The 27,691-nt window shown below is 43.5% G+C and overlaps 1 protein-coding gene across 4 annotated transcripts in view; it reads right to left on the bottom strand.

Moving 5' to 3' along the window:
* Positions 1-27,691, bottom strand: part of hdac4 (histone deacetylase 4) — a 123,663-nt gene that overhangs the window by 35,956 nt on the left and 60,016 nt on the right. For 2 of the 4 annotated variants that reach the window (XM_026144284.1, XM_026144285.1), the window contains 11 exons: positions 20,106-20,282; positions 19,879-20,024; positions 18,946-19,096; positions 16,951-17,071; positions 15,045-15,163; positions 9,572-9,700; positions 9,354-9,460; positions 6,760-6,879; positions 6,251-6,461; positions 4,998-5,215; positions 420-692 (listed from right to left, as the gene is read on the bottom strand). In XM_026144284.1, coding sequence (XP_026000069.1) covers positions 420-692; positions 4,998-5,215; positions 6,251-6,461; positions 6,760-6,879; positions 9,354-9,460; positions 9,572-9,700; positions 15,045-15,163; positions 16,951-17,071; positions 18,946-19,096; positions 19,879-20,024; positions 20,106-20,282 — 1,772 coding nt within the window. Of the gene's footprint in view, positions 1-419; positions 693-4,997; positions 5,216-6,250; positions 6,462-6,759; positions 6,880-9,353; positions 9,461-9,571; positions 9,701-15,044; positions 15,164-16,950; positions 17,072-18,945; positions 19,097-19,878; positions 20,025-20,105; positions 20,283-25,475; positions 25,731-27,691 lie in introns of those variants that run through there. The other 2 variants (XM_026144287.1, XM_026144286.1) reach the window with 2 other exon arrangements.

Raw genomic sequence — 27,691 nt, 5'->3', positions numbered from 1 at the left:
AAGTTGTGCTACGGACTAATTTCGAGGATATTTATACACATATTATACTGGAAGCGGGTTGGGTAGTCAGTCCAGTCGGGAGGAAAGGCAGATCAAACAAATGTGGAGTGTAATGTTTCAGTCACAAGAAGCTCCATCTGTCACTGCTATCAGTGTGTTGTTCAGCCCAGCTACAACCACTTACTGATTACTGTAATACAAAAAGAATCCTCCATACTGTGTAATCGCTGCCAGTTTGAATCATCATGCACATATATGAAGACATTATGTCAAACATATGAATCTGACACTGCTTTTAGAGTCATGCAAAAGAAGAAACTTTCTCCCTTTTTATAAATGCCAGATTAAACTTGTGGAATTTGAATTTCATGCCCAGTCCGTCTTTTCCACTCCAACTGGTCCCCGCCATTCGTGCTTACCTGTCTGAACAGGAAGTCCTGCTCAGCCTGCCTCTCTCTTTGCTCCCTCTCTTCTTGCTCCTGGGGATCCGGAGGCTCCTGCTTGATGACCACCCCACGTAGCAACCCCGTCTCTTGCCCAGAGGTAGGAGAGGAGGACGATGATGACGAGGAGAGCGCCTGGTGCTCCCTAAGCTCCTCCTCCGTCTCTTCCGGGTGACTCTGGTGTTGCCTGCCTGGTCCTGAGGCTCCCGGGCCTGCAGCTGAGGCCTGATCGCCGGGCTTGGACATTATCTAGAGGGCAAAAAGACACGGCCAGGTCAAACTTTTGACGCAGTGATTTGACGGTGTTATGCATGTTTTTAGAGGAAAAACTGGAACACTTTGGACATAAAAGAAAATATTCACATAACATTCGGCCAAGATTAGGGAGTCAACTGATGATGTTAGGAGCCAGTAACAGAAAGACGTTCCAGAAAACAGAAAAAAGACAGAACCGAGAGTTTCAAAAGCATGAAGGGAGGAAAGCACTAAGGAAACATCAGGGACAACATGCTCCAATTTAAAACTACACTTTGGATGTTTTTCATTCCAAAAATAACTGACTAATCAGTCCGCGTACAAAGTTAATGAAAACAACCTTAGATAAACCCACCAAAAGCTAACATTAGCCGGGGCTTTTGACTTTTTGCACACACAGAAATAAACCACATCTGTACTCTGGATTCTGATAGGCTAGTTATTTGTTTTCAAACTAATGATATAATCTCCTGAGACTATGGATGAATTTTACTGCTAAGTTCGTCGTGTCTGAACATGTAAGAGAAAAGAAAAAGCGAGGAAAGAGAGTGGAAGCACCGCAGAGGGGGGATTGTAATAATCTTGTTTTGGCAGCTGCCCTCGTCCCTGTCGTCACAGACCTCAACCTTGATGTGCAGGTCATGATTGGACAGGACCACTGTTTGTGCCTGGAACACACACACACGGCTGGCATATTGCCCAGGGAACAGTCCATTGACGTCAGAGAGAGCAGGCTCTTGCCTCATCCCAGTCCCTCTTCTCCAAACAAACTCAAAACACTCCTGCCACACTGACTCTCTTCCTTTCTCTCTCAATTTGTTCTCTTTCCCTCTGTCTAACCCTTCTTCTTTTACAGAGGAAATAGTGGCTGGGACGTGAACCATAAGGGGGACAGACACTAAATAACCCTGTTAAATCAGCTGGAAGAGGGAGAGGAGAGACGGGGTGGTGGAAACACTTGATACACTCGGACTCTGTGCGTTTATTTCTCTCCCCTAAGCACACCGCTGTACCGCCATAGTGGCACACAACAAGCTCAGGTTGGAACCATTTCAAGATTCTTTCATTCATTTCTTTCTTTCTGCTGCAGAAAAAAGCCAAAAGTTTTCAGGAAGACCCCTTTTTCCTGCTGACTTGACTGATAGATGCAAATAGGGAAGGGAAGGAAGACTGCAGATGAGTCAAGAGGTGGCTATCCAAGGGTGAAAAGGGTAAATGAAATAACTCCTGCCAACAGGATATTTCTACATAATAGTTAGCACCACTTTTAAGAGTCAAATGGTAGGCGTTACATGCATCACTGGAAACATATTCGTCCCACGCTGCTAACTTTAGTCGCGTATTTTCCCACGTCAAACAGAAATATAGCAGATATTAAAACCAGCTCGCAGCAATCAATATTTCTTGGGGATAATGTTAAATTCCTCATTAAGTCTGATCTTTATGAGGCAAAAACAAAACAAAGGCAATGAGTAACTACGGAGTCCGCTGGGGGAACTTCTCCAATGACTTCCATGGTGCAATGATATTAGGCAACATTAAAAAGCAGGAAATGAATAGACACCTAAAATAGCACTGTCATAATCCTGCTTTGCGGTTAATGCAGGAGCTATAATTACAGTCACAAATATCAGGATAACAAGTCACACACACGGCAGTCAGACACGGACGGCAGGAGAACAACTACACCATTCAGTAGCTCGAGGTTTTATTCATTAATCTACTTCTGTGCATGACTTTGGTAAAATAATACACAGCACTATAGTAACGCTCAGCGATCATCACACGCCAAAGCATTTTCTTGTTGTGGTCTAAAGCTTAAAGTCTAGCTCTTCAGGTGTTCAGGTGATATTTTGAGTAATGGACTCAGGTTACATTTCTTGCTGAAAAAGGGCAGATCGTTAAAGTTAAAGGTGCCATTACAGCTTTTTAAAGCTACGCAGAATGGCTCCAGTTAACTAAACAACCACCATCCTTTTTCTGTCCTGCGTCTTTTAACAACTTCATGCAGTCACTGAACTCCTGCCTCTTCTGAAAACCTCACTGGACGCCTTTTATTTAATCCTGTGTGATAATTCCACTGCTATATGAAGAGGAAATCATCAGGTAAGGGATTGCTTGAAAGTCTCTCCGAGGCCCGTCATGGACACCACACACACAAATACACAATTGTCATCCCTTCAAGCCACACAGGAGAAAATAGGCTGCGAGTAACCACGCCAACCCAGGGAAATAAAGCAAACTGTACAAAGACCTCAACGTTCCAGCAGCTTTAAATCCAGTATCTGTTTCCCATGAGGCAAGTCGGGAAAGCAGTAAGCTACAATTAGACCCTAATAATAATAAAAATGAACTGACTTAATTGGAAGACTTATGTAGCAGAACTCAACGCAAAATTACACAGAACATTATAGCTCATTATAATTGCCGACAAATAACCTAATGGGATTTACAGAAATTGCCACAAGCTTTGGTGACTTTACACTTGTTCATTTTTATGCATATATGTTGTTCTGGTTGTACCGCAAACTTTGGCTGCTGATTGTTAGTGATTAGTGGGCAGCTCCTCACCTCATCCTCTGTGCAACTCAAACCATTTTAGTTCCAGTCTCCCTCAGCGCCTCCGTCTAATATGCATGCTTTGTCCGTCTCTTCCTCTTACTAGTGTATAAATCTTTATGTGGGGAAAAACTCTTTCTGCAGATACATGTTCAAGCCTGATCCCCAACCTGAAATATTGAGGTGACATCCACAACAAGAAAGATTACAGGAGGATGTTTCTGGTAAGTATGACACTCACTGCTTGCTTTTTATGTGATAAAACTATTGATTTAGTATCTTAATCATATATAAACAATGGGGGATTTTTTTTGTAAGTTTGCTCACTTACAAATAAACAAACTGTCTTGTATTTTGTGGCAGTTTCGGTTTAATGGAGAGAGACAGAATAAAAGTCACTCAGTGATCCTCTGCAACCCAGCCAGAATTCTAGATCCCACAGACTAGGGGTTAGGGATACAACCAGTCAATTAAAGATACGCCAGAGCTCATCTTGTTATGTATATAAAGTACACCTGTTTATTCCAACCTCTCCACCATCATGTCAAGACCAAAAAGTTGTCCAAAATTGTCGAATGGACAACAAAAGCATCAGTAAGAAGCTTGGTGAGGAGGTGAAACTGAAGAAAACTAAAATGACCAACAGTCACCCTCAGTCTGGAGCTCCATGCAAGAGCTTGCAAGAGGATGATCATGAGAAAAGGTGGTGAATAAGCCCAAAACTATTAAGACAGTTGGGCCCACAGTCACCAAGAACACCACCACTGGTAATCTTTCAGCAGCTACAAGGTCCCCCTGCTCAAGAAGGCACACACACAGGCTGGTCTTAGGTTTCCCCGTGACAATCTCAGTGACTCAGAAAAGGCCTGGGTGTCGGACGAAACCATGTTTACTGGGAGGAAAATGCTGAGTATGACCCACAGAACACCAACCCCACTGACAAGCAAAGAAACCTAAAGGACTTAAAGTTTCTGTGAAGAGGAGAGGACCAAAATCTCTCCTGAGGGGTGTGCAAACCTGGTGAGCAACTATAAGAAACATCTGTTTCTCTCCATTAAAATAAAACTACCATTAAAATTAGAGACTGTTAATTTCTTTGCACGAGAGCAAATGCACAAATTCAGCAGGGAGTCAAATAACTTTCCCCTATTGTGCAAGGATATAAATATATTTTTTTGGGGGGCTGCTATGCCTTGAGTAGATGAATGCACGTCCATGATAAGCTGACAAAGCCTCAGATTTTCGATCACATTGATTACTTTTACAAATATTTACCTGATTATTTGAACCTTTGGGCACATTTAATGCAGCCATGTGACACAGTATATGAAATTATGAATTTCAGCCACATAAATTATGACTGTATCATAGAGCAACTTCACACATAAGCTTGCACATACGCACACTCTTCAACAATGAAGCAGTGAGTCATATTTCCTGTGTGACCATATATGGAAGATGCTTCCTCTAGTGCACAGTTGCCAGGGTGACAGTGAGAAGCAGGGACACATGAACACAGAAAGAAAAGAAAAAAACTAGCTAAAAGAATTGCTAATTGCAGGCTGAATCATCCAGCGCTTGGAGAAAAGAAAATAGGACTCACAAACATTAACCAAGTCAGTGTCATGTAGATAGACAAACACTCACACACACAGTATATGGACAGACATACAGCTGCCTGCAATACCGCAGCTGTTCAGAGTTACTTTTGATACTGAGCACAGACATGTGTTGAAATACCTTGTTGATGATGTGCTGCTGCTGCTGCTGTTGGAACAGTTGTTTGTGCTTCTCCAGGAACTGCTGGTGCTGCTGCTGGACCACCAGGTGCTGCAGGGCCTGTGTCTGTCCGCACTGCTGCTGGGGCAGAGGCGCCGACTGCGTTCTCCCCAGGGGACGGTGGCTGCGCATGAGCTTGGAGACGGAGGACGATGGCAGCGGTAGGCCACCCAGCCCAACTACAGACAACACAGAGCGGTTGCAGGAAATGATCTCAAGCATTTTTTTTCCAAAAGCTGTGTCTTATTTCTGTAGCTCCACTCATCATTCACACATATTTTAGGTGATAATTTTAGGTGATTTTATTTCATCTACTTAAAAGAAACTGGAGGCTTTACAACTGGAACCACAGGGGCCCCTCTCATATGACGGATGGAAACCGTTACTCAGGAATACCGGCTGCACATTTTAGCTGCAATGCAGTGCAGGTCCTGCTTTTTTCTAGCTGAAGTGATATTTTAAAATAAGATGATGTCAGACAAGTTTGCCACATTTGTCTCCACTTATAAATTTCAGTAGCTTGGTTCAAGCAGCCCCTGCAATATAAACAGTAAAATAGATCATGCATTAAATGTACTGTAAGTGACAGAGTTTCACTCCTCAGGCTGAATCACATCTGAGCAATCAAAAGGCCAAAAAAGGATTGATTTTGGCAAAATGTATCCTTTGACAGCTATTTAGGTCTTTATTAGTGTTTTTAAGTCATCTCCATTCATAAACAATGAACAGCAGAAGGAAGAGGAAGTCTTGGCCCTCATATATGCCAGCTTCATGGGAAGCTTTCCAAAAAAGATCGGCCTTCATCTTTAGAGGCCAGATTCAGCAGACAATAGCCAATGAGATCACAGATTGCAGCAGTACAGAATGAACTGTGAGGTCATTTTCCGAATCCACGACAAATAATCTCAAACAAAAATCGTATTTATTTTATTCCTTAAAAATCGTTGACGTTTTTTTCCTCCAGTGATGCTCTCAAAACTATAAGCTGCCCAAATCATTAGAACCTTGAATTGTGTGTATGTAATCTTTCCAGTAATTATTTTGGCACACTTTGAAACATAATACTGTTATCGCTAAAGCTTAGAGAAGAAACAGCAAAATATTTGGGCTGTAGATTCTTTCGGTGGACCACACAGTATCAATAATTCAGACCTCACCCACTGTTTGAAAGAGAGAAAAATAAAAATCCTGCAAATGTTGCAGTGAAAACTGACCCACTGGACTGTGGCTTGGATCCAGCAGTACCATGTGTTGGAGGAGGGGGTTGTGACCCACCGTGCCCCCTCCTGGGCCCTCCCTGTCCAGTGCTGAAGATGCCAAGTAGGAGGGCAGGTGGGAGGGCAGGAAAGGAGGGGTCAGTGGAATGCCCTGCTGCAATGCAGGCAATGCCAGATGACTCTCGCCATCTTGGTGTCCCGATACCACCTACAAAGACACACAGGCAGGGAGAGGGAGAAAGAGATGTTAAGGTGGGGAAAGAAGGAAAGAATGAAGGCAATGACAAGACTGACGAGTTCAAATCCAGTTACAGGCTCTGTAATATCCTTTGTATTTCTAAGGAAACTAACCAATGAACCTTCTCCACAGTGATGAGAGTAATTACAGTACAACTAATGAACGATTCGCTATAACTAATGTCATATTTCCCTTGGGATGAATAAAGTATTCTGATTCTGATATCTAAAAGTTTGATTCTGTGGTATTTTCTTTTAAATGGACTCACAGTGCTAGCAGGTCCTGTGGCTGGCAGGCCCAGGGTGATGTTGGGCAGAGACGGAGAGGTGTAGAGAGAGAGGTGGCTAACTGACCCTTCCCGTGTTGCCAGCCTCTGGAGCAGCGAGGTCTGCAGACACATCCACATTGACATAAATACAGTGCAGATCCAAGAAAACAGTGCTGTGTACAGTGCAAGACTTTTCCATCTCTCTCACACATACAAATGCACACGCAGCCACGGGCACACAGTCATGGATATTAGATTCATTTAAATCTATTTACCATAATATGTAACCACAGCTATGGCATGAATAATCCAAATATAACATTAACCTAAAATCAAAACTTCCCCCGAAAATTAAAATTGACTTGCTTTATGAAGACTTAAATGATGACACTGATTAAACAGATGCGGGTCTCTCTGCAGGTGAAGAATGAAGCCAAAGCTTAACAGCCAAAAACTGCAGTTCCTCAAACTGCCACTTGAGGCTGGCATCAAATGCACGTGAGTCCACAGAGAATAACAGAATAGCAGAAATAAACATGTTTACATCCTGGCACCAACTCTTTTGGTCTTCCTACTTACTTTCCCCATTATGTCAACTGTATGGAGCTTTTTATACCTCACCTAACACCACAGGGTCAGGCTGTGGTCCAGGCTCTTTTACACAGAGTTCGGTCATGAAAGGGTTACAGACCCAAAGAGACAGAAGCAACAGGGTTAACTTCAGAGTGTACCTAACCTAGCTGGCTGAAGGCCACTGATGAATACCTGATGATTTTGGAGCTGAAGAGCCCATGCAAGACTTTTGAAAGTACCCCTCGTGTCTCTTTGGATGTAAAACATGTTTTTTATCCACTCGTGCGGCTCGTTATAAAATGTGAGATCACTTAAAAATTGCAGAATGTTTAAAAAAAATGTCGATGGGATTCCAGGAATCACATTCGGAGACTCCAACTGTCTCAAGATGTGCAGAGTTCACCATTTTTGCACCTGAGAAAGTTTGTGATGCGGGTTATTTGTCCTTGAATTTTCTGTGTAGCCTGTATGACTCACACATTATGACTGTATTATCTAGGACTGATTCCTGGAGTACTATAAATAACACAGTTTTGTGTGATTATGTGTGAATTTAGTTCTCAGTCTCATTGCTGTTATTTATTGAAACAGCAGTGAGACCCTTTTCTAAGAAAGCTGGTTGTCTCTCTGGGCCTTGAACACTTTTGTCCTCTGACGCAGACTCTATCGCCCAGTTAAATGTTCTTAGAGTCATGTGGAAATAAAAGGTGTGGCTGTTTGAAGCGACAGGTTTCTCTGAAGAGTGAAAATCTAGTATCATGTTCTTTTGTTACTTATCACTAATAAGCAGCTATCTGTGCATCTGTATAGTTTACTATTACAAACTGCTAACCACTTTTGGTAGCAGAGGTTGATGTCATGGTTAGGGATGGGTATCGTTTAGGTTTTATCTGATACCAGTACCAAACTGGTACTTTTAAAATGGTGCCGGTGCTTAAATGGTGCTTAAAGAATGGAAAACACACACTTTGTCCAAAAACCTCTCATGTTTAGCTGTTTTTTTGTAAAAAGATAACAATGTGTGCCTTTTCTGCAGCTATGGGGCATATATGGTATCACTCTTGGCTGGAAGCAGTGCTTAAACAATGGAAAAAACACAAACTTTGTCCAAAAACCTCTCATGTTTAACTGTTTTCCACTTTTTCTTTGGTCATTTTAGCCTTTTTGGCCAGGGTGGAGGGAGTACCTGCCATCAAACAAAAGGACAGCTGCATGTACCCACGACGGTGTTTGCTAGTTCACCTTACATGCATTAATGTAATAACGTGGTTAGCCTACTCAACGTGAATTATACACGGACAACATTAAGCTACTCGCCCAGAGAAGAACGCCTGCTGCTGCATCATCATCCATCATCATTTCTTCTACATTGGCAGGGCTAGGGGCCAGGACTCTCCTCTTCCGGTTTTTGGGGGATGTTGCTAACTCCGCGTCCGATAACATGCACCACGCCCGCAGTAGATGTGCACGGTGTGAGGTCTCGCAGCAAGCTATCAAATACGGTGCATTTCTCGCCTTTTAACAAAATGCTATGCGTCACCAGGTGTTTTATCAGATTCTTGGTGTTACCTCCTTTGCACAGTATCACAGTATCAGCTTAAAGCACTTGTTGCAGGCTGCTGAGTTTGCATCTTTTGCTGTGAAGTACAGCAAAACCGCTTTGCCTTGGGCATTTTTAATCTGTAGCTCTGCTCTAAAAGAACGGACGCACCTGGGCCCGCCTACTATCCTTGGAAACGTAAAATGATTGGCTAGAATCTGAAGTGTATCACATCTCAGGAAAAAAGCACCGAAATGTGCGCTGTTTTTCGGTCTGGTTACTACCGTTTATGTCAGAACCGGGATACCGATACCCATCCCTAGTCATGGTGGCCAAGTCCATCTTTCATATACAGTGTATGGATTAAATATACTCACAGGCTGACGCCTCTATTAAAATAAATTAACACTGCAAATCCTGGTGTCCTACTTCACAAACACACATGTGCATACGCTATAATTAGAGATGCCATGATGTTTACCTCTCCTGGACTGCTGCAGATTGTGATCCCATTCTCTGTGGGGATGTTACTGGAGCCATTGTTGGGGGAACTGGGACCTGAGCCTGGTGCACTGTTACATGCAGACTCTAGAGTACATACAATGAAGAAAAAATGAATCAACTTTCTGCACTGAAATGCATCAAACTGGGTGACTATTTGTGATAGCACCTTAAAACAACAGTGACAGGAGTCCTTACCAGCGACGTCTAGGGGACGCTTCTTAACAGTAGCAAGGGGTCCATCTTTCCTACGGAGCAGAGGGCTGCTGCGACGCTCCGTCACCTTCTGTTTTAGCCGAGAACGAAGCTTTAGGTTGGGCTCAGAGGCTGAAAAGACACAAATGTCCATACATTTCAATCCAGTTTAAACGATTTAGTGTCACTACAACTGTCACCTCAAAGAATTTCATATTGCAATGTAAAGACGCTAAAATGTTACATCCTAAAGTAAATCAGACTTTCTTTGACTTAAACTCATGTCTGTTTGTAATGTCTATAACTGAAATAGCTGAGCTGCGACAGGGCTAGAGGCCTTTAATTTCCATTTAAAACACCATTTCTAAAAATAAAATGTGTTACAGCTCAAGCTCGCCCCATAAATGACTTACAGTTTACACAGTTTCTCTAACCTGGCAGTCTGGCCCTCAGATTTGTGGGTCACACGAGTGGGAGCTCGTTTGTTGGCGTGTAGCGGTGCTAATGAGCTTGTCCCTATAGACCACACTGTATGCACTGGCTGACATATTTGGGAGCTGAGGTTTGCCATCATCATGTGACAGCGGGAAGCGGTGCAACACCAGGGGAAGCAGCCAAATGGTATTTTCCTTGACCCCACGCTTAATGATGCTGCCTTCACGCTCTGCTAATGAACACTGCTTGTTTCCAGACACTTCCAATTTAATACAAACACGAAAAATGAAAAGAAAACTGACAGTGTTTTCAATTAGGTTACTACGCAAATGCTGTGTGTGGTGTGGGAAGGCGCTACATGAGGTGCAGAGGCTTGTCAGAGGCAGGCGTACGGTATATCCGGGATTCCTGTCATGTCACCATCCGCGCTTGACATTTTCTGCGCAGTGCTGCTTTGGTGTCTCTGTTGTAGGCAGTTTACCAAACAAAGGCAGATTTATTCTCTACTCCACTGGCTTCCTTCCGTTCCCTTAGGTAAAGCAGGACGGTTGACCACCAGTTGACCCTATGCTCGTCCCCTGACCTAGTATCAAACAGACCATGCCTCATTCATTAGCCTCAGAGAAGGAGGCGGGGCTTTTTGGTACAGCCAAGTGGAAGCGATTGATTCTTTGTGTAATGTGGAGATTTATTCTGCAGCAGAAGAATTATTCTGGGTCATTACAAACCCTCTGGCCCCTAGAATGCTAATCAAAGTAGGATAATGCACCAAGTTTTAATGTACTTCAAAGAGGTGCTAGCTTTCATTATACCACCTGGTCAGCGGGGATGAGATAAACTATCATGAATCTATAATGTCTAAGTACTTTTTCAAATGCACTCTCAATTTTAAGGGGAACAGTGCTGCAGAACTTATGAAAGTCAATTATTTAAAAAAGACCTTCTTAGTGGAGGGCACTCTTCCAAAGTCTTTGTTAAGAGGGACGGGGAGACTGAGGATAAAATGCTATGCATTAGTTTAACAGGAGGAGACCCTGGGAGAGTGAAGCCTGTGAGAAAAGGAGCGCAGTGCATTAAAGTTATATTTTAGACTATGACATGCTGAACTGTAACAGCCTGACCATTCTTTCAGTGCTGACACGATAATGATAACTGACAAAAAACCCCAATAATAACTGCACGTCAGATTTTCTCTGCTTTAATAATCTCTGATTTAATCAACAAAACAGAACAAAAGTTGGCCTTTGTGTAGTTCTCAGCCATTAAAAAAGGCAATCAGTGTTATCTTTGTATGAATGCCAGCATTCACTGATGAAGTTTGTAGCTGTCATAAAAGAAAGCATTCAACATAACTGGTTTACCTGACTGACTCTGTCTGGTTTAAACACGATTCAATTATTCGTTTAAATACTGGCAAGAGTAAGATAACCGTGTGCTGAGAACCTATGAGAAACTGAGCTGATCCACCTCCATCAAAGGTCTACCTGTGGACTGAGTCACATGCCCCTGCTTGTTTACTGATACATTAGTAATAACTAAGAAAAAGCTAAATAGTCATCAGATGCTAGCCGATGTTTCTGAGCCACTCTGTTGCTCTCAAACTGGAGCGTTTACCTCCCTGCAAGCTTGCTCAAACACGATTGGTCAGTAGGATTTGAACTATAATCAGACTAAAAATAGACCAAAAAGTTTCTGCAATCAAAAATCCCTCTGGTCTGTAGATTGTGTACATGAGCAGCCAGGCGATGGAAACTGAGAAGAAAGAACCACAAAGGTAGTTACAGCAGACACAAGAGATACGCATTCAAGGTTGTTTTTTGTGTGTGAGAGTTATTACGATATGGAGTGCTAAAGGGAGCGGCTAGAGTGCGACCGCTACTGAAGGACAAGCTGGAGATTAGAAGGACGTTAAAGAGACGAGGAAGGAGGGTGAAGCAGGGTGTATGTCTTTGCTGGGCACCATTCACAATGGGAGTGTTCACCTCAGGACACAGTGACTTTGAAGGGTGTTAATGCCGACTGGGCAGAAGCACACCAGTGTGCACACGTGCGAACACACTCGCTGCAGAGGGCCCAGACTGTTCTTTTTTCTGCTGATGATAGCGTTTTATTGCAGCCTTTTGTGCCTCCTTCACCTCCATCCATGCCCTTCTTTCTTTGGCTTAGTCTAAGAGCCCATTTCTCTGGAATTATTTCCTCTCCTGCTCCTTATTGTTGACTCTTCATGGACACACTGCTTGTTACAGTACTGCCTCGATTTTGTTTTTCTTTTTTTCAGATTTAGATAATCTCCCACCAGAGCAGGACATTAGGCAGCATAACTGTGTGGCCTTGTAGGTGTGATAATAGATGGGACCAGAAGGACTTTTATAACCTATATAACACATACTTTAAAAACCAACAGTCCGAGCATGATAAATGTGATATGGCATAACATATTTGAATTTAAGGCACATTTTATATCTTTTATCACCCCCTCAAAACATCCAGATGAAATTCTAGAAACGTCCTACCTGGATGCTTGACCATGCATCAAGACTCCCTGACGTCACGTGGCTATATGAATCGTGCTGATGGTTTCCTGTTCACGGAACAGGACAAAAACTGATCCCTTACACTTCAAGTTATCCATTATATCTCAGATTAAACATCTGCATATGTGGTATTTAATATTTTAATAGGGAGGTGACGGGGAAACCGGTTCTCAGATCTAAAACATATTGATCAGATGCTCATTTGTTTTGACAGAGGAGTCCCGGGCTAAAGGAGTCAAGCCGGGGGAAGCCATGCTGCTGTGCCAAGGAAAGGGAGGGAGGGAGGTTTATGGAAATCAATAGAGCAGTTTGCTGAAACTCATCAACTGAGCTTCCGAGAAACATCATATGTGGATCTACATTAGATAAATGGATTAGATGGACACAGACACAAAGACATATAGACAAGCCTTTGTCTCATTTGCATGTGTTCTACAAAAAATAAAAATAAAATAAAGTCAATCAACTTTGATTAAGCAGTTCACTAAAGCCATTTTATGGCATGAAAAGACAGCATTGTGATTAAAAACCATAATTCAAGAAAAGATTTCTTGCGGGCACATTAAATAAATATGAACATAAGACACCAAAGAGCTCGCCAACAGTTTCCCTTTGATTATAAACACTGAGGTTTTCTCAGGGGAGACACAACTGTTAAAACCAGCGACAGCCGAGCCGTATATGAGAAGCGAGAATGAAAGAATGGAGTCATTTTTACAATTCAGCTATTTTACCGCCATTTGTAACATACCAGAGCGACCCATAAGAGCATAGCGCAACCAATTCACATTCCAGCAACATCACGAACAGTCAGTCTTTTGCTTGATTTACCTTTTGTTTAGTTTAATATGTAGAAGTGCTAAGTGTTCATCCTGGGGTTAGACAGGAGCAATAAAGAACGCAGTTAAACTCGAAGCTAGGACGTGACCTTCCTGACTACAGTCACCAGAGACATGCAGCTCATAAAGGAGTGTCAAAATGTAAAGCCGAGCAGGATAAAAGAAGGAAAAAGGAAAGTTCTGAATTGCACGCGGATATCCTGCATGCTTCGACATTAGTGCAAAGTGTGTTATGGGAATGTCAGTGTGTGATCTCGTATGAAAGAGACAGGGAGAAATGGGGTCAGCATGACAAGTCTGCCTCTGTCGTGAAGGCCTTGCAGACTTCCTGCCATAGCGTTCAAAGTGGCCTTCTGTGTTCTGAGAGTCATTACCACAAAGCCCTCCATACTTGGACAATGAGCCCCTTTTGGAATATACTGTGTGCCTGAACTTGCTAGTCAAAAAATAATTTTTAATGCACATTCAGTGAACATAATAGGGCAAAAACGTCATGTGTGACAGCTCCAGCGTCAGCAGAGTGCACGACTGCGGCGACTGCTTTCACTCACTTCCTCCGAACACAGTTCACATATTCACTTCAGCCAGTCCTGCTCACTTCTGACACAACAGTTCCTCAGTAGCCGTATCTGTATGTCTATACGCAATCGAGTTTTCCATCTCTTTCTCTGGTTATATCGCGCAAGCAGAAATACCTTAAAATCCAAAACACTTATCTTAAAGAGGTCTTTGCACGCGCGCTCTGATATATAATTAACTCCTCATTAAGCTTTGTGTCAGTGCTCAGTGGGAAGAATTTTTAAGTTGTGGATATTTCTCAGGGGAAAATTCCTGAATTACATAAAGTGTCCCTGAAAGTTGAAACTCGCAGTGTGAGTTTGTGTGCCAGGAAAAATCATTCCTGCCTCCAATGCGCAGCAGGTGGGCAAGAGTGCAGAGTACACAGAGTTTGGCCTCCAGCTGTGAAAGCAGCCAGTGATACGGCCAAAGCAGCTGCTGACGCTAAGTGAATAATCACAGCTTGGCTGTGCTTAATATGGACAGATGGACAGAATCTGATGCAACCAAAAGGCAGTAAGTTTGTTTTACATTTCCTTCAGCGCTGTTTTGTTGACCGGAGCGATCCATGGTGTCTGTGAAGACGTGTGACCGAATGACTGGGTTAAAATCTTAAAGAATGCAAACAGCCTACAGAGTTTTTCTAAGGAGAAGCTGACCGTAAACAAAAATGTTTCCACTCACATTTACTGTAAGACCTTGAAACCAAGACAAATGTTTTTTCAGAACCATTTCAGGTCTCTTATCTTTGAGTTTGTGCTGGTTGCTTGACAACCTGCCCATTGTTGTCATTTCTACTTTGGCTTTTCATAAAAAAACCAAACCCAAAACAGCAAAATCTAGTGTGTGTCTAGACAGACTCCGCCTCCAGTCCTCACGCAATGCTAAGCTAACGGACTACTAAGCAAACAGAGGGCTCTATTATCTTCAATCTTCCGTGTTATCTTTTTAAACAACAATTTTAAGAGCTCCCGTAATTTTTCATGTGGTTGATAACCGGTAAGACAAAACTTTCACGTTGCTAAATGAGGAAGAAGGAAGATCAGTGCAGCACTGTGGAAGTGTGGAGAATGTCAACAATCAACACAACTTCAGCAAAGCCTTCTGTACCGGTTTTGCGGAGAGGGAAGTCATCTTTGGAGTCGTATGTGCCCAGCATGGGATGGTTGTACGCTGACAGTGCCGTTTGTGGAGGTGAGCTCTGGTCCAAAGAGCTATGCTGAGTTTTTCTGCAAAAAAACAAAAAAAACAACACAAAATAGACGATTAAAAACACTAAACAGTATCAGTATAACGTGCTACATGAATGCGGAAACTCTGCTCCGCCGGCTTTGTACACACGACACATTCCCAGCTCAATCTATTACTATACGTGACTTTTGATACTTGCATACCCACACACAAGCTTGTGTCTTCTCTCCAAAGTCAGCTAGACACGTCAGAGCGTGGACAATGACGTGGGTGGAAGGAAGAAAGAGGTAAAGCTAGAGGGACAAAGCCTGAAAGCTGAAAACCTTTTTTTTCCATTTTAGGAAAGTAAACGGGCTGAAAATGCACAGAGGCAGAGGTGAAACAGAGAGGGAATACACGCATGAGAGAAGTGAGGAGAATGCCAACAGGTCAAACAAACGGAGAGAACCCTAAAGAAAGGGGAAACCGTGATAAGCGTGATTTATAGCGACTGGCAGCACAGTCCTCCTGATTATTCCATCATCTCCTGCCTTGGCAGAAATGTTTGACTGCTTAAAGCCTCTTCAAATATTTAAAGCACAGGAGAGGTGCCATTGTCTTTTCTCTCTGCCCACTTCAAACATGCGCACACACCTCAAAGAGAGCTAGCTGTCAATCACTGACAACAAACACTGACAGGAAAAAAAGCCTCATCGCTTCAACGTTTTCTCTGCAGCTCGACTCAGAGAGGCTAATGCTGATGTTGGAAATTTGATGTGAACACAAAAGCACATCAATGACAGACGCCTACACAACAGGAGTTCATAACACCACGGGGTTCGCCATGTTTGCAAAGCCAGGATGATGAGAGACTTTCATGTTGCTCATCACTGGTTTTTATGTTTGATATTTTTCCTAGTGTCGATTCTTTTTTTGCTTAGATTAAAAAAAAAAAAAAAGCAGCAACCAAACTCTCGTAAATGCATGAGAAATATGACATGCTGATGTTTCATAGCTCTGAATATTAAGGTTATTGAAATACTGATGTGAAAATGTTTTAAAAGAAGTCAACATAAAGCATTTAAAACAAAGTCTTTTCACTTCAATCAATCTACAAAGTCTATATTAAACCACCTGATGTATGAAAGACCAGTCTGATGGTGGCAGCGAGAGCTGTTAATGACATGTTAATCCAAAACGTCGCATCCTGATTTCTATCAGAAGTAGAAAAGTGGACCGCGGTATAACAGAGCCATCAGTGTAGGGCTCAGGGGTTTGTCATTTAATTCCTGACCCGTGTGAAGAAATTGCTCTAAAATTCTTTCATCTTTAAAATGTTTGACTTTAGAAGGAAGAAGGAGGAGGAGGACATCAAAACTCCACACAGATGGACGGTGGTAACCCCGGCACCACGTTCACAATGGTACAGTCACAATAAGGAACACAGTGGTTGGAGATTCATTGCAACCTCCGTGTGCAATGAACTTGAAATGGTTGGTTTGAAGGTGGGGGAAGTCTGTGACTGCTCGCGGGCAGCCACCATCTTCAAACTGACTTTGTGCCAAGACAGCAACAAAACAGCAATAAGATTAATTTAGTCTGCTATCAGTTTTCCACCGAATTGGGTCAAGTTGGCAATTAATGCAATGCATTTGTGGTAAAATGTTTATTCACTGAGATGAACTGGCAAAAACAAACAAACAAAAAACAAAAAAAAAAACATGCAACACTCAGAAATTCACTTTCACTACTTACACTCCGAGTGCAGCCAAACAGATATTCAGGAATTCCTCCACAAATTGTGACGCGGTTGTTGTAGAACGTGTGCAAAAACAATGACACTCACCCATACCAGTAGCGTGGGTCACTGGGCAGACAGTGGTTTAGGTTTCGCTGAGCCAAGGCTTTCTTTTTGTTCAGGACAAACTCCTGAAGTCGCATCTTTACCTCTGTACTGGCGACTGCACCTGCACAGCAACACAGAGACGGGCAGAACAGTAAGCAAGCGAACATTTTTCAGCACAGCCACGTCCTTCCCAACCAAAACACAAAGAACCTTTTGCCCTACGAGAGCTGCTGCCATATTCTCCAGTCTGTGACACTAGGAAGATTATAACTACATCCATCCATACTTTGACAGATAATGGCAATCTGAGTTCTACAATCAGAGTGCACAATCTTGCATTAGAGTGTCACTGAAATCCCACTGAGACCACTGCAGCGCTACGTAACCTGCCTCGAAGACGTGCATCACGAGTTTCACTCCGCTCCTGGTCTCTCCTCAATTACCAACCTCCTCTCACAGCAACAAACAAATTATCAAGGGAGGGAGACAGAGGCAGGTGAGAGGGAAGGAGAGATGAAGAGCGAGGGAAGCCGGGCTTAAAAAACTGGTTTCAGAAAGTAGAGAATAGAGTAGAGGTGTGTTTTCATTAGAATGTGACAGTAGGAGTGATAACAGGTGACGTGTCAAGCCTCAGAGCAGAAGTGGTAAATTCACTGTGTGAAAATGACAACAGCTAATACATGTTCCCTAAATCATGGTGCAGCTGGAAGTGCTGACATCCCAAAATGTCTGCTTTGCCACTGAAGCAAATTGGCTTTTATGAGACTGCCTCAGATGCAATTTAGTGCAGTACTTAACAAAGCTTCCTCTGTTTGCAACCCAATGCTTTTTCCATAGACGTCAAACTGTAGGCTCACTCTGCTCAGCGCAGAATGATTGAGAAAAAGGGCATTACTGGAAAAAAATAATGGCTCTGAAAAGTGGGGGTCCATACACTGTGTGTGTGTGTGTGTGTGTGTGTGTGTGTGTGTGTGTGTGTGTGTGTGTGTGTGTGTGTGTGTGTGTGTGTGTATATTTATTTATTTATTTACGGTCGTATCCAAAACCTCGTTTTGTTCATTTACAGACATGAAAATGCGCACAAACACACAGCAGCATGGATGGATGCATATTTCCTATATTACAAGACTGATTCAAGTATAAGTACAAGTGAAGAAGCAATTTAGTAAAGTGTGGCTCAGAAATGTCATCGAAAGGGCAAGTTTATAAACAAAGCGCCATTCAACAAGGAAATTCAAAGTCAATTACGCAGTGAGTCTTTCATACGAGTACTATTTAGCTGTAACAATTAGAAACACAATTAGCTTGATGCTGCTAAAATAATAAGGAATCACATTTTATTTTAAAGGAGAGTTCGAATATTTTGAGTAGAGGAAACAATAGAGATGATCTTGCTCTGTCCCAGTTGTTATTGGTGAGCACAGAGATTAAATAACTGATGCAATGATGTCTAAAGAAATGATACCAGACCAAGAAATATGTTTAAAGGGAATAAAGAGAGAGAGAGAACATTGCCTGGTTCAGCTTTATTGCTGTCATTTTATTTCACAATCAGTCCGCCTGTAGAAAAACTGACGACACGTCTTTCTGCACGACGTCTCGCCCCTCTAACCCCGTCTTGGCTGTCTTATTATGATATTCCCTGCGGTGAATGTGTGAGGTCAGGCTGTTCTGACTGCTGTGCTGTAACTGCAGGTGCTGTGACAGAGGGGCTGCGAGGGCCAAGCTCCTCTGACACCTGCTGTGATAATATGGCACAGTGTTTCTGCACAGGTACAGCAGATGTTGGCAGCGCACAGCAGAGCAAATATGCGCTCGGTCGAACACGAAGACTTTGTTCATAACACCTTTGATCCCACTGCGGAGTAAATCCAAGCACTGAACTGACTATTTTGGCCATACGTTACCTTCTTACAGTAACACTGTGCACATTTTTGATGAAGATCTCTTGGTCGCTTTCTTTAAAAATAATTCTCTGTGGCAGTCGCTACTCACTCTCTTGTCCCCTCTCCTTGTTTTTGAGCTGTTGGAGTTTGTGTTCCCGCTGCTGCTTCTCCAGCTGCTCCTCGTGACGTTGTTGCTCCATCTTTCTGTGGTGCTCCAACAGTTCTTGTTGATGCTTGAGCGCCAGTAACTCCTGTTGGTGCTGAGAGAAGGACGAGGAGAGTAAAGAAGAATCAGTATGAGCTGAAAGGACTTAGCCATGGTGATCTGCAGATAAATAAATAACATCACAGAAAGCAAGAAAGACTGAGTCTGAAAAGCAAAGCTAATATAGAATGGCATTATTTTTAATGGCCACAAGGGGGCGACAGCTGTGGTTCCAGTCCTACAGAAGTCTATGGGGAAATGGTTCTCTGTAAACACTCTCCTGATGAATTTATGGGCTCAGTCACTCATTTTTGTTATTTTATTTTATATTGGATTATCCGGAATATACTTGTTGGCAAGCAACCTGTAACGACCTGTGTGTCACTAGCCAGTAAGGATGAGGGTTTCACGGTCACTCTGCTGTCACATCCAGGTTCAAAGCGGGTGGCATCGAGGTAGCTACGCCCGTTAGAGATGCAGTCAGGCCAAAATGACAGTCGTTGTTACCTTTTGGTTTTGTGGTCATGGCAACACAGTCAGGTTTTTTGGGGCGTTTTCAGCTGGGTGATTTGCTGAAAAACGTACCAGCACTAGATCAGATTACACCAGCATACACACTTAAATTCAATTTGTTTCTGTTTGCCCTTCACCAGGCATATTTCTGCTGAGTACAGCTCTACAGTATCCGAGGAAGATTTCCCGCCTCACCCCCATCCAGCTTTCTCTCACACACACACACACACACACACACACACACACACACACACACACACACACACACACACACACGGGAGGAGAGGAAATTTTCTCCTCTCCATCTTCATCACAACACCTCACCTTGACATGCTCCTGCATCTGGGCTTCATGTTGTCGTGATAGCTGTTCATGTTGCCTCTGAAACTCTGCGATGAGTAGCTGCCTCTGGAGCTGCTGCTTGTGTTTAAGAGCCACCAGCTCCTGCTGCAGGTGCTGCTCCTGCTGGCCTGTGGGAGGTTTTGGAGACGCGATTACTCAGCGCATCTACATCTACGGGCTGGAATGCCGCAAGATAAGCGGAGACTTACTAATGACTGGTCCGCGGCCTGTCTCAGTAGACGTGGAGGTGGGTGGCGTGGGGTGGGGTGGAGGAACCAAGCCAAAGGAGGGCTGCTGCTGCTGGTGGTGAGCGTGGTCCACTATGCGCAGATCCATGGGAAGGATGGCTGTGGCGGTGGAGGGCAGCGCCGCTGTGCTCACGTCCACTGAAACAGCAGGGAACAGTGAGCAGGAAATTTTATTATATGTTCACATTAAATTTGTAATTATTTAAAGATCATCTTAAGTTCATTTAATAGCAGCCAAAACATCATGTCCTCTTTGATCCAAATGAGACAGACGGACACTTGTTACATCAGATGTCCAAACTCTGTGGCCGTGCCAGCTGCACTCATCATTACACTTCATGGTGCTCGCGGCTGCTTGTAACGTTAGCACTGAGAACTTAAGTCTGTTTTTATAGCTGTACACAGCAGATAAGAGCATTAGGGACACAGCGAAAGCATAAAATGTGTCTGAGATTTTGAAAGCCGGAGATCATCAGAGCATCAGTGTAAGCGGCAGAGGGAGAAAACGTGTTTATGTAAATCCATACAAACATCAGAGAGCGAAAACACCGCCCATCCCACCCCAACATGAATTTCACAGCAAGGATTTGTGCGTGTCTGCGTTTCGGTTTGTTACCGTGTGTGTGTGTGAGCAGAACTGCTTGTGTCACAGCCGTCACGACTTCAGACGTGACACCGTAAAGAAAAAGGTCGCAGGAATCGACTTTTTAAACCTCACGACAAGGTGTTAAAATATTAGCAGGCAGGAATAAACCGTAAAGACCCATCTGTTTTTGTTGCTTCCTTTATGATTTACTCAGTCTGCATCATTTAATCTGCTTTATATGAATAATCCAGCGAGGTCGCACAGGGCCCCATGGTAAATGAAAGGTAATGCCCTGCTTGTCATGCAACAGCTCAGGGTACGAGTGCAATCAGATTAGTTCTCTACAAGCAAACAACACAGCAGCTTACACACAAAAAGTAGCACACCAGGGAAACGAGAAAAAAAAATCAAATTCTGTGCCTTGATCTTTGAATAAAACATGCTGTGATCAAACACCATTAGCACGCTACTCCATTCAATCCAAATTGCAGATTCAGTTTTTGAAATAAACCTTTTATCTATGCAGTGTTGCAAGTAAATTCTGACTTATACATCAAAACCTCACGTGCACCATTTGGTCTACTCGGATCAATATCTGCTGTGTGGAGAAGCAGCTTGCACCACGCCAAGCCCTCCACCAGCGATCAATAACCTAAAACCAGCGCGAAGGCTCCCCAGCCTATCGTGGATGTTCTGGCATCCCTGGTGGCCAATGAGGTGGCGATGAAGTTGCAGTTACTTGCAGGAAAGGTCCAATGACATCTTTGGTACTGGGCAGGTTTTCAGTGCGGGGAGAAACTTGACACCACCCAATGGGACAGCATGGGAGAGAAGAAGGGTGTGGCTAGGCCAGACTTGCTGGTGCTTCGCTGGTGCACACGTGTGTGTGTTTGGTTGTATCACTGCTCTTGCAGGGACTTGTTTATAGGCTGGACATTAGAAGTTCTGTTAAATCCTTCAGTTGGAAAAGATGAAAAGGACTAGGCTTAGAATTAATTAGGCAAGGGTGGAGGTTTATTTAAAGACTTAAGAGTTTACCATCCAGCTGCGCCACTCTTGCTGCTCTTAAAAAAAACATAACGCCAGGTGAATTTAGCAGCATTTACTGTGACGGGTGAGTCATCTGTGTCTACATGCAGGAGCCTCATTAGAGGACCACAGTGACTGCCATGTTGAGTAAAGAGTCGGTCCCAATCAACCATGTTATCCAAACAAAGCCAGCCGCACTGAACCATGTTCAAATTCAGCCCCCTTCTCGCCTCTCACGCAAACATTTACACAAACATGTCAGCTGTTTACACACATATTTAATAAGCAATAAACATCAAGGTCAAACAAAACAAAACGTTTTGTTTGACAATCAGTGGTGACAAACATGAATGGAGCTGGACCTCAATTAATGCCACCTCAACTGTAAATGTTTCCACATGAACTTAGGTGAGTGGCACAAATGTCCTGTAAACAGGCCTCTGGCACACGCTCTCAAACACACACACACACACACACACACACACACACACACACACACACACACACACACACACACACACACACACACACACGATCACTTCACAGCAAAGTACAAATTCAGCTATCCAAACTTTCATGCAACCCTATGGAATCCTTAGATGTTTATTACTAAACAATAAAACAACAAACGCAGCTGTCTCGCATGACCTGAAATGAAATATGGAGCAACTCGTGTTTTCGCAGCACAGATTAGTAAACTAACACATGAAACTTATCAGACACACACGTTTTGCCAACAAGCTGACACTTAGTGCCACGATTCAAACACAGCAGAGCGAGTTTCTCAGCCAAAAACATGCGCCAAAGAACCAAAATAATTTTTACCCAAAAACGGTGCTAAACTTGTGCCACAGCAGTCCCCCTCTCCCCACCTCGGAGCAGCTGGTCCTGAATATACCCTTGTCCCTGTGATGCATATTCCTTTGTGCGGTTTGTGTTGTGCAAACAGTGTTTTAGAAGCACTGGGTTACCTCTGTGCGTCTACATGGGAAGCAATTTTAAAAGCCAAATGCCTTTGTATGTTTTATTATGTTAACACGGCCGGCCACTTACGGAGCTGTGATCAATGGCCAAGTGCAAGGCTAAAGCCAGGCAGCAAAATAAACTAATTACAGCTACTTATCCTCAAACTGAGGGGCTACTAGTGCCGACGGCCAGGAAGAGACAGAGATGGAGAGAAATAGGGAGGCGGTGTAATAATCATCGCTTCGACCAGCTACTCCGAGGCTAACCACACTGGGCTGCCACATTAAGACTGCACTGAGAGCTATTGCTGGCTACAGATTGTGTTGTTAGCTACACAAAGAGACACAGGAAGATAAATAAGGATCATGTACCAACACAGTCTATACCCAAACTGCACAGACTCGGAGAAGTCGTTCCAGTGCCCAGAGAGAATGTTTTTGCTCCTATGGTTTCATCCTCTTGGATAAATGCATCTCACATGAGAGAAGATGCACTTAAGACTGTAATGCTGTCGGGATTGTGTATCTTTAGGGGCTGAAACTATTTTCTTTAATTATCCAGACACAATTATGCTTTGGATCATTAAAAAGAGGGAGCTCCAAACTTTTGACAGCCAAGGAAACATATTTGCATCACTAACAGTTCACAGTCAAGCTGACACGGCTCTCAAGGATCGCAGTACTGTTACAGTTGCACCGTGACAAAAACACCAGCAGCTCTCCTAATAACAAACCTCAGAGGCATGTTTATAGTAAACAAAGCCTTGTCAATGGCGGCAGACAAACAGGGCGACATACAGCCCTGGGAGAAGCCACCTGTGAAGTAATTAGCCCAGCTTACACTGATCGCACTCTGTGAATATGGCATTGGCTTACGGGGAGGAGAGGTGCTTTCATAACAGCTGACTCACCCCGACAACAACGGACGTGATAATGCAAAGATTCTCGCTGCAGATTTGGATGAGCAATTCAGAATGAATGCTAACAGATGCTTCCTGAAATAAACGAATAAAAATACTAGCGCTATTATTACGCACTGATTTCTATCTCGAGTATATGTGCACGTGTGGAGACTACTGCTGTGGTTCTTGCAACCTTGTTGCACAAAACACTGCAAATTGTAATAAATAAAAAAAAGTCTTTTTTCGAATAATTCACAAATGAAGTTGGCTCTAAATGTCCTTAAGCCCCAGGACGTCTCTTTAAAACTATAAAAGGCAAACGTAAGATAAACTCTGGACAGGAAATTGTGTTTACTTTGTAGAAATCGTTCAGGATCGAGAGAGTTCATGACTACGGCCTGACTGAAAGCAACGAAACCCAACATAAACAAAACTCTTGAAATGCCAGGCTCTGCCTCCTCTTCTCTCTCTCTTATCTCCTCATTCATCACTGTGTCCCTCGATGTACCCCTCCCTCCTTCCGCTCATCATCACCCCCCCAATCAGGCTAAGATTATGGATCACACAGAGTTATTTATAGACGAGGACTCCCAGAGGAGTTCCTCGCCCCACTGGGCTCCTGTGCACTCCCATGTATGTTTACTCACAGCTTATGAGAAACTAAGAGTGCAAACTCATTCACAGTTCCAACAGAATGAGCAAATGTCAACACAAGCCTCACAAATTTAGAATGAACAGCAATCGCTGACATAATGTCAACCGGCTGCGAGCCCAGCAGACTCAGGTGCTCACAGAGGAGGGAGGCAAACACCATGGTGACTGCTGGGACTGTGGCCAGTGGTTGGTCGGACAGTGGAGAAGGGGTGGGGCTTGAGGTGGAGGGTGAACCAATGACGGTAGGCAAGCGATTCAACAAACGATCTGCATGTGCATTTAGCTCAGTGCTTTACTGTCAAGTCCGGGGTGGGTGGGTGTGACTGTTGATGTATGCCTCGCTGCATGTCCCAGTAGCATGGTAACATGGCCACCAAAAACCTGTGGGTTTTTTCTGCTTCCTCCTTTCTCTGGCGATATTTCCCCAGATTAACTTATAAAAAAACAAAATGCATTTAGTACTAAAGTGTTCTCGTTAGGAGATAAAGAGATACAAAAAGTGTATACTAGCACTTTTCAAGGAGATTATCTAGCTGTGTCACAGCGCTGTGATTTTAAATGTCAAAGCTGGAGTAAACTGAGATAAATTAAAGTGATCCAAGGCAGGCAGCAGCAGAGTCAAATGGTGATACGGGATGCAATCTAACATTCAGTCCTTTCTGTTTATATGTCGAGCAGTAGTCCCAGTGAGCTTACACACTAACTTCCATGCATTTTGCTCCACACATGCACACTTATGTGCACAATAGGCTGTGCGGAAGGACAGACGCAGCCACTGCCATCTGCTCCATTCAGTTAAAGGCTGCGCTGAGCGAGCCTCCATACATCAGTGCCATTCAATAAACACTGCCACTACTCCAAGCCGCACACCCACACACACAGCAAATGAACATGCACACACACGAACATGCACTCACTCCCTAAGTGAACATATATACGTAACACAGCAACACATCCACAGGCAAAACAAGAGTCTGCATAAACAGATGCACGCCTGTTGATCACTTAATGTACAATCAGCACACTGCACTGAATAAACTCTGTGAAAGAAGACTCCAACAACACATCCTTTACACAAAGGAAAACCACAACAAACCTACAAGCCGGCCGAGCACAGCTACACGAGGATAACATAAAGCACTTCACTACATGCGGTTTGAACAGTAATTCTCTGCATAACAGGAATAGCTCTTACCCATCAGTTATGCCGTGCTGCGCTGTTCTTGCACGTTTGAGAGTGGCGTACAGTATCTGAGCGAGAGAGAGACAGAAAGTGCGTTTGTAGCCAAAAGTGCGAGTGAGAAGAGATGGCGTTCAAGTCCACTGCAGCACACAGACACAGCAGACCGGCCTGGGTTAGGTCCTAACAACAAATCTTTCTCCCTCTCGGTCTTTCACACAGTCCGTCTCTCACTCTGTCGCCTCTCTCTGCTCCTCTCACTGACGTGTTTTGCTCTGCCCTCCAGCTGCCACTCTCCCTCCCTCCCTCTGCTCCTCCGGTCCCCTCCCACTCACTCTCTCTCCCACTCTCTCTCCCTCGGCTCTCAGTGACATCAGGGGGCAGTCTCGGGCATGTTGAGCATTTTATTACAGTCACTCTCCCTCTTCTAACACACCGGCAAACACTACATTCCTATTTCCCTACACCACCTATGCTTTCGTGCACTAAATCTGCATTTTTGGACTAAACAGAGCCAAGTTGTACTTACCCACGCTTACACATTTATTAACAGACACACACACACTTTATGTAAAATCCTCCTACACACCAGGAACCTTTGAGCATAGACAGTCGCTTTCTGTGAAGCTGGTTTGACAGTAGCAATACATTACAACCACTGAAGACACACATACGTCACAGACATTGTCTCTGTTCACTACAAACACGCACATAGAAACAAAACGAGCTGTTTACTGGTGGAGACTGATACCCCAGAAACTTTATGATGTTAGTAACTTTGTTCTGGAAACTCTTTCTGTTTTTAAAAAGAAAAGTACCTTTTATTCCAGTGAATCATCGCCACCTAAATATGCAAATAATGGATTATTATTACACAAGACGGAAAGAGGTTCATCTGTTTAAGGAGTTCTACTGAAGCAGTTAAATAAGTAAATCTTAGCAAGAATGCATGACTAGTAAACAGGAGAGACGCTGAATCACAGGCCTGAAACCTTATTTGTAGATTAGTGATGAGTTTGGGATTGAATGATAACGGGGAGCGTTTAGGGGACGGCTGAAGGACTGGCCTACTGAGTGGAATCAGTCCACTTAAGACAAGTGCTCCTCTGGGGGCAACACCTGACGTGCCTTTTGGTTCTTTCAATGAAGGTTCAGTCGATATGTGTTAAAAGAAACAGGCAGGATGGACCTGACTGTTTGCCCCAAGTGGGTTAGTTGTCCTCTGCGCTCTAACACTCTGCTTTCCAACTCCCCTTGAATTACACTGGAGTAAAGGCAGGGTGCCAGTTGTGAACTGGAATCAGACACCTGCCTTTCACCGACAGGGTGCCAGTTCAGAGCCCGGGTGGAGCCAGTTACGCTTTAATTTCTTTAAATAAATACAAGTTTTGACAAGTTCAAAAATCAAACTGGACCAAGCGCTGCACAGAGGAATCATGGTGAACAGAATCTGTGGGCTGAGTCACAGGTCGATTTCTTGAGACGGCCCCTCCCATATACGCAGGTATGTGGTGCAACTTTGGGCCAAGCAACTTTATGATGGTGTGATGGCGTCGGCTTTCTTCGGCTCTCACGCCAGTGTTTGTTTTTTGTTTGTTTTTTTCAGTTGAAATTCGCGGGACTGCATTTAGAAAAACATGAGTGATATACTGCCACTGTGGAGAATGTTCAATTTTTCACTTTTATGAGTAACCCCGTTTGCAAGGCAGTTGAAAACAATTGTCTTCATTTTGATTCTGATGGGAAACAGATGGTTTTCTGATCCACTGCATATGGAGTTAAACAACACTGAAGGGTTAGGACTGCTCAGTCCAACTGAGATATGTCCAGTGCTTGCAACATACACATCCAAGGTCAGAGATGTCCTTTGCAGTTTTTATGTCTGAAAAAAAAAAAAATCAAAAAGTAACAAAGAATTATTTTCTTTAACGGCCGTCTAGCCTGGCAGCTTTTGCAATCATCATGATCTTGCTTTTCCAAGACGGGCTCTGTAAACTCTTTAAAGGTTCCTTGCGTGTTTTTCTTCTTCTTTTCTTTCCTTTATCCATTTATTCATTTCTATTATTATTCACATTAGTGCATATGGAATATGGCAATGCCCAAGCTGACAAGGAGAAGAAAAAGAAAAAGAGAAAAGATAAGAATAAACGGACAGAGCAGAAGCGGGGGGGGAAAGGAATTACACTGATAGGTTTGAAACTAAAGAGATCATGGAAGCACACAGGATACCA

This window comes from Astatotilapia calliptera, chromosome 16, assembly GCF_900246225.1.
Source record: "Astatotilapia calliptera chromosome 16, fAstCal1.2, whole genome shotgun sequence".
NCBI classification, from domain to species: domain Eukaryota; kingdom Metazoa; phylum Chordata; class Actinopteri; order Cichliformes; family Cichlidae; genus Astatotilapia; species Astatotilapia calliptera.
The sequence above is the reverse complement of the archived record's forward strand: the minus strand, read 5'-3'. Positions and strand labels throughout refer to the sequence as shown.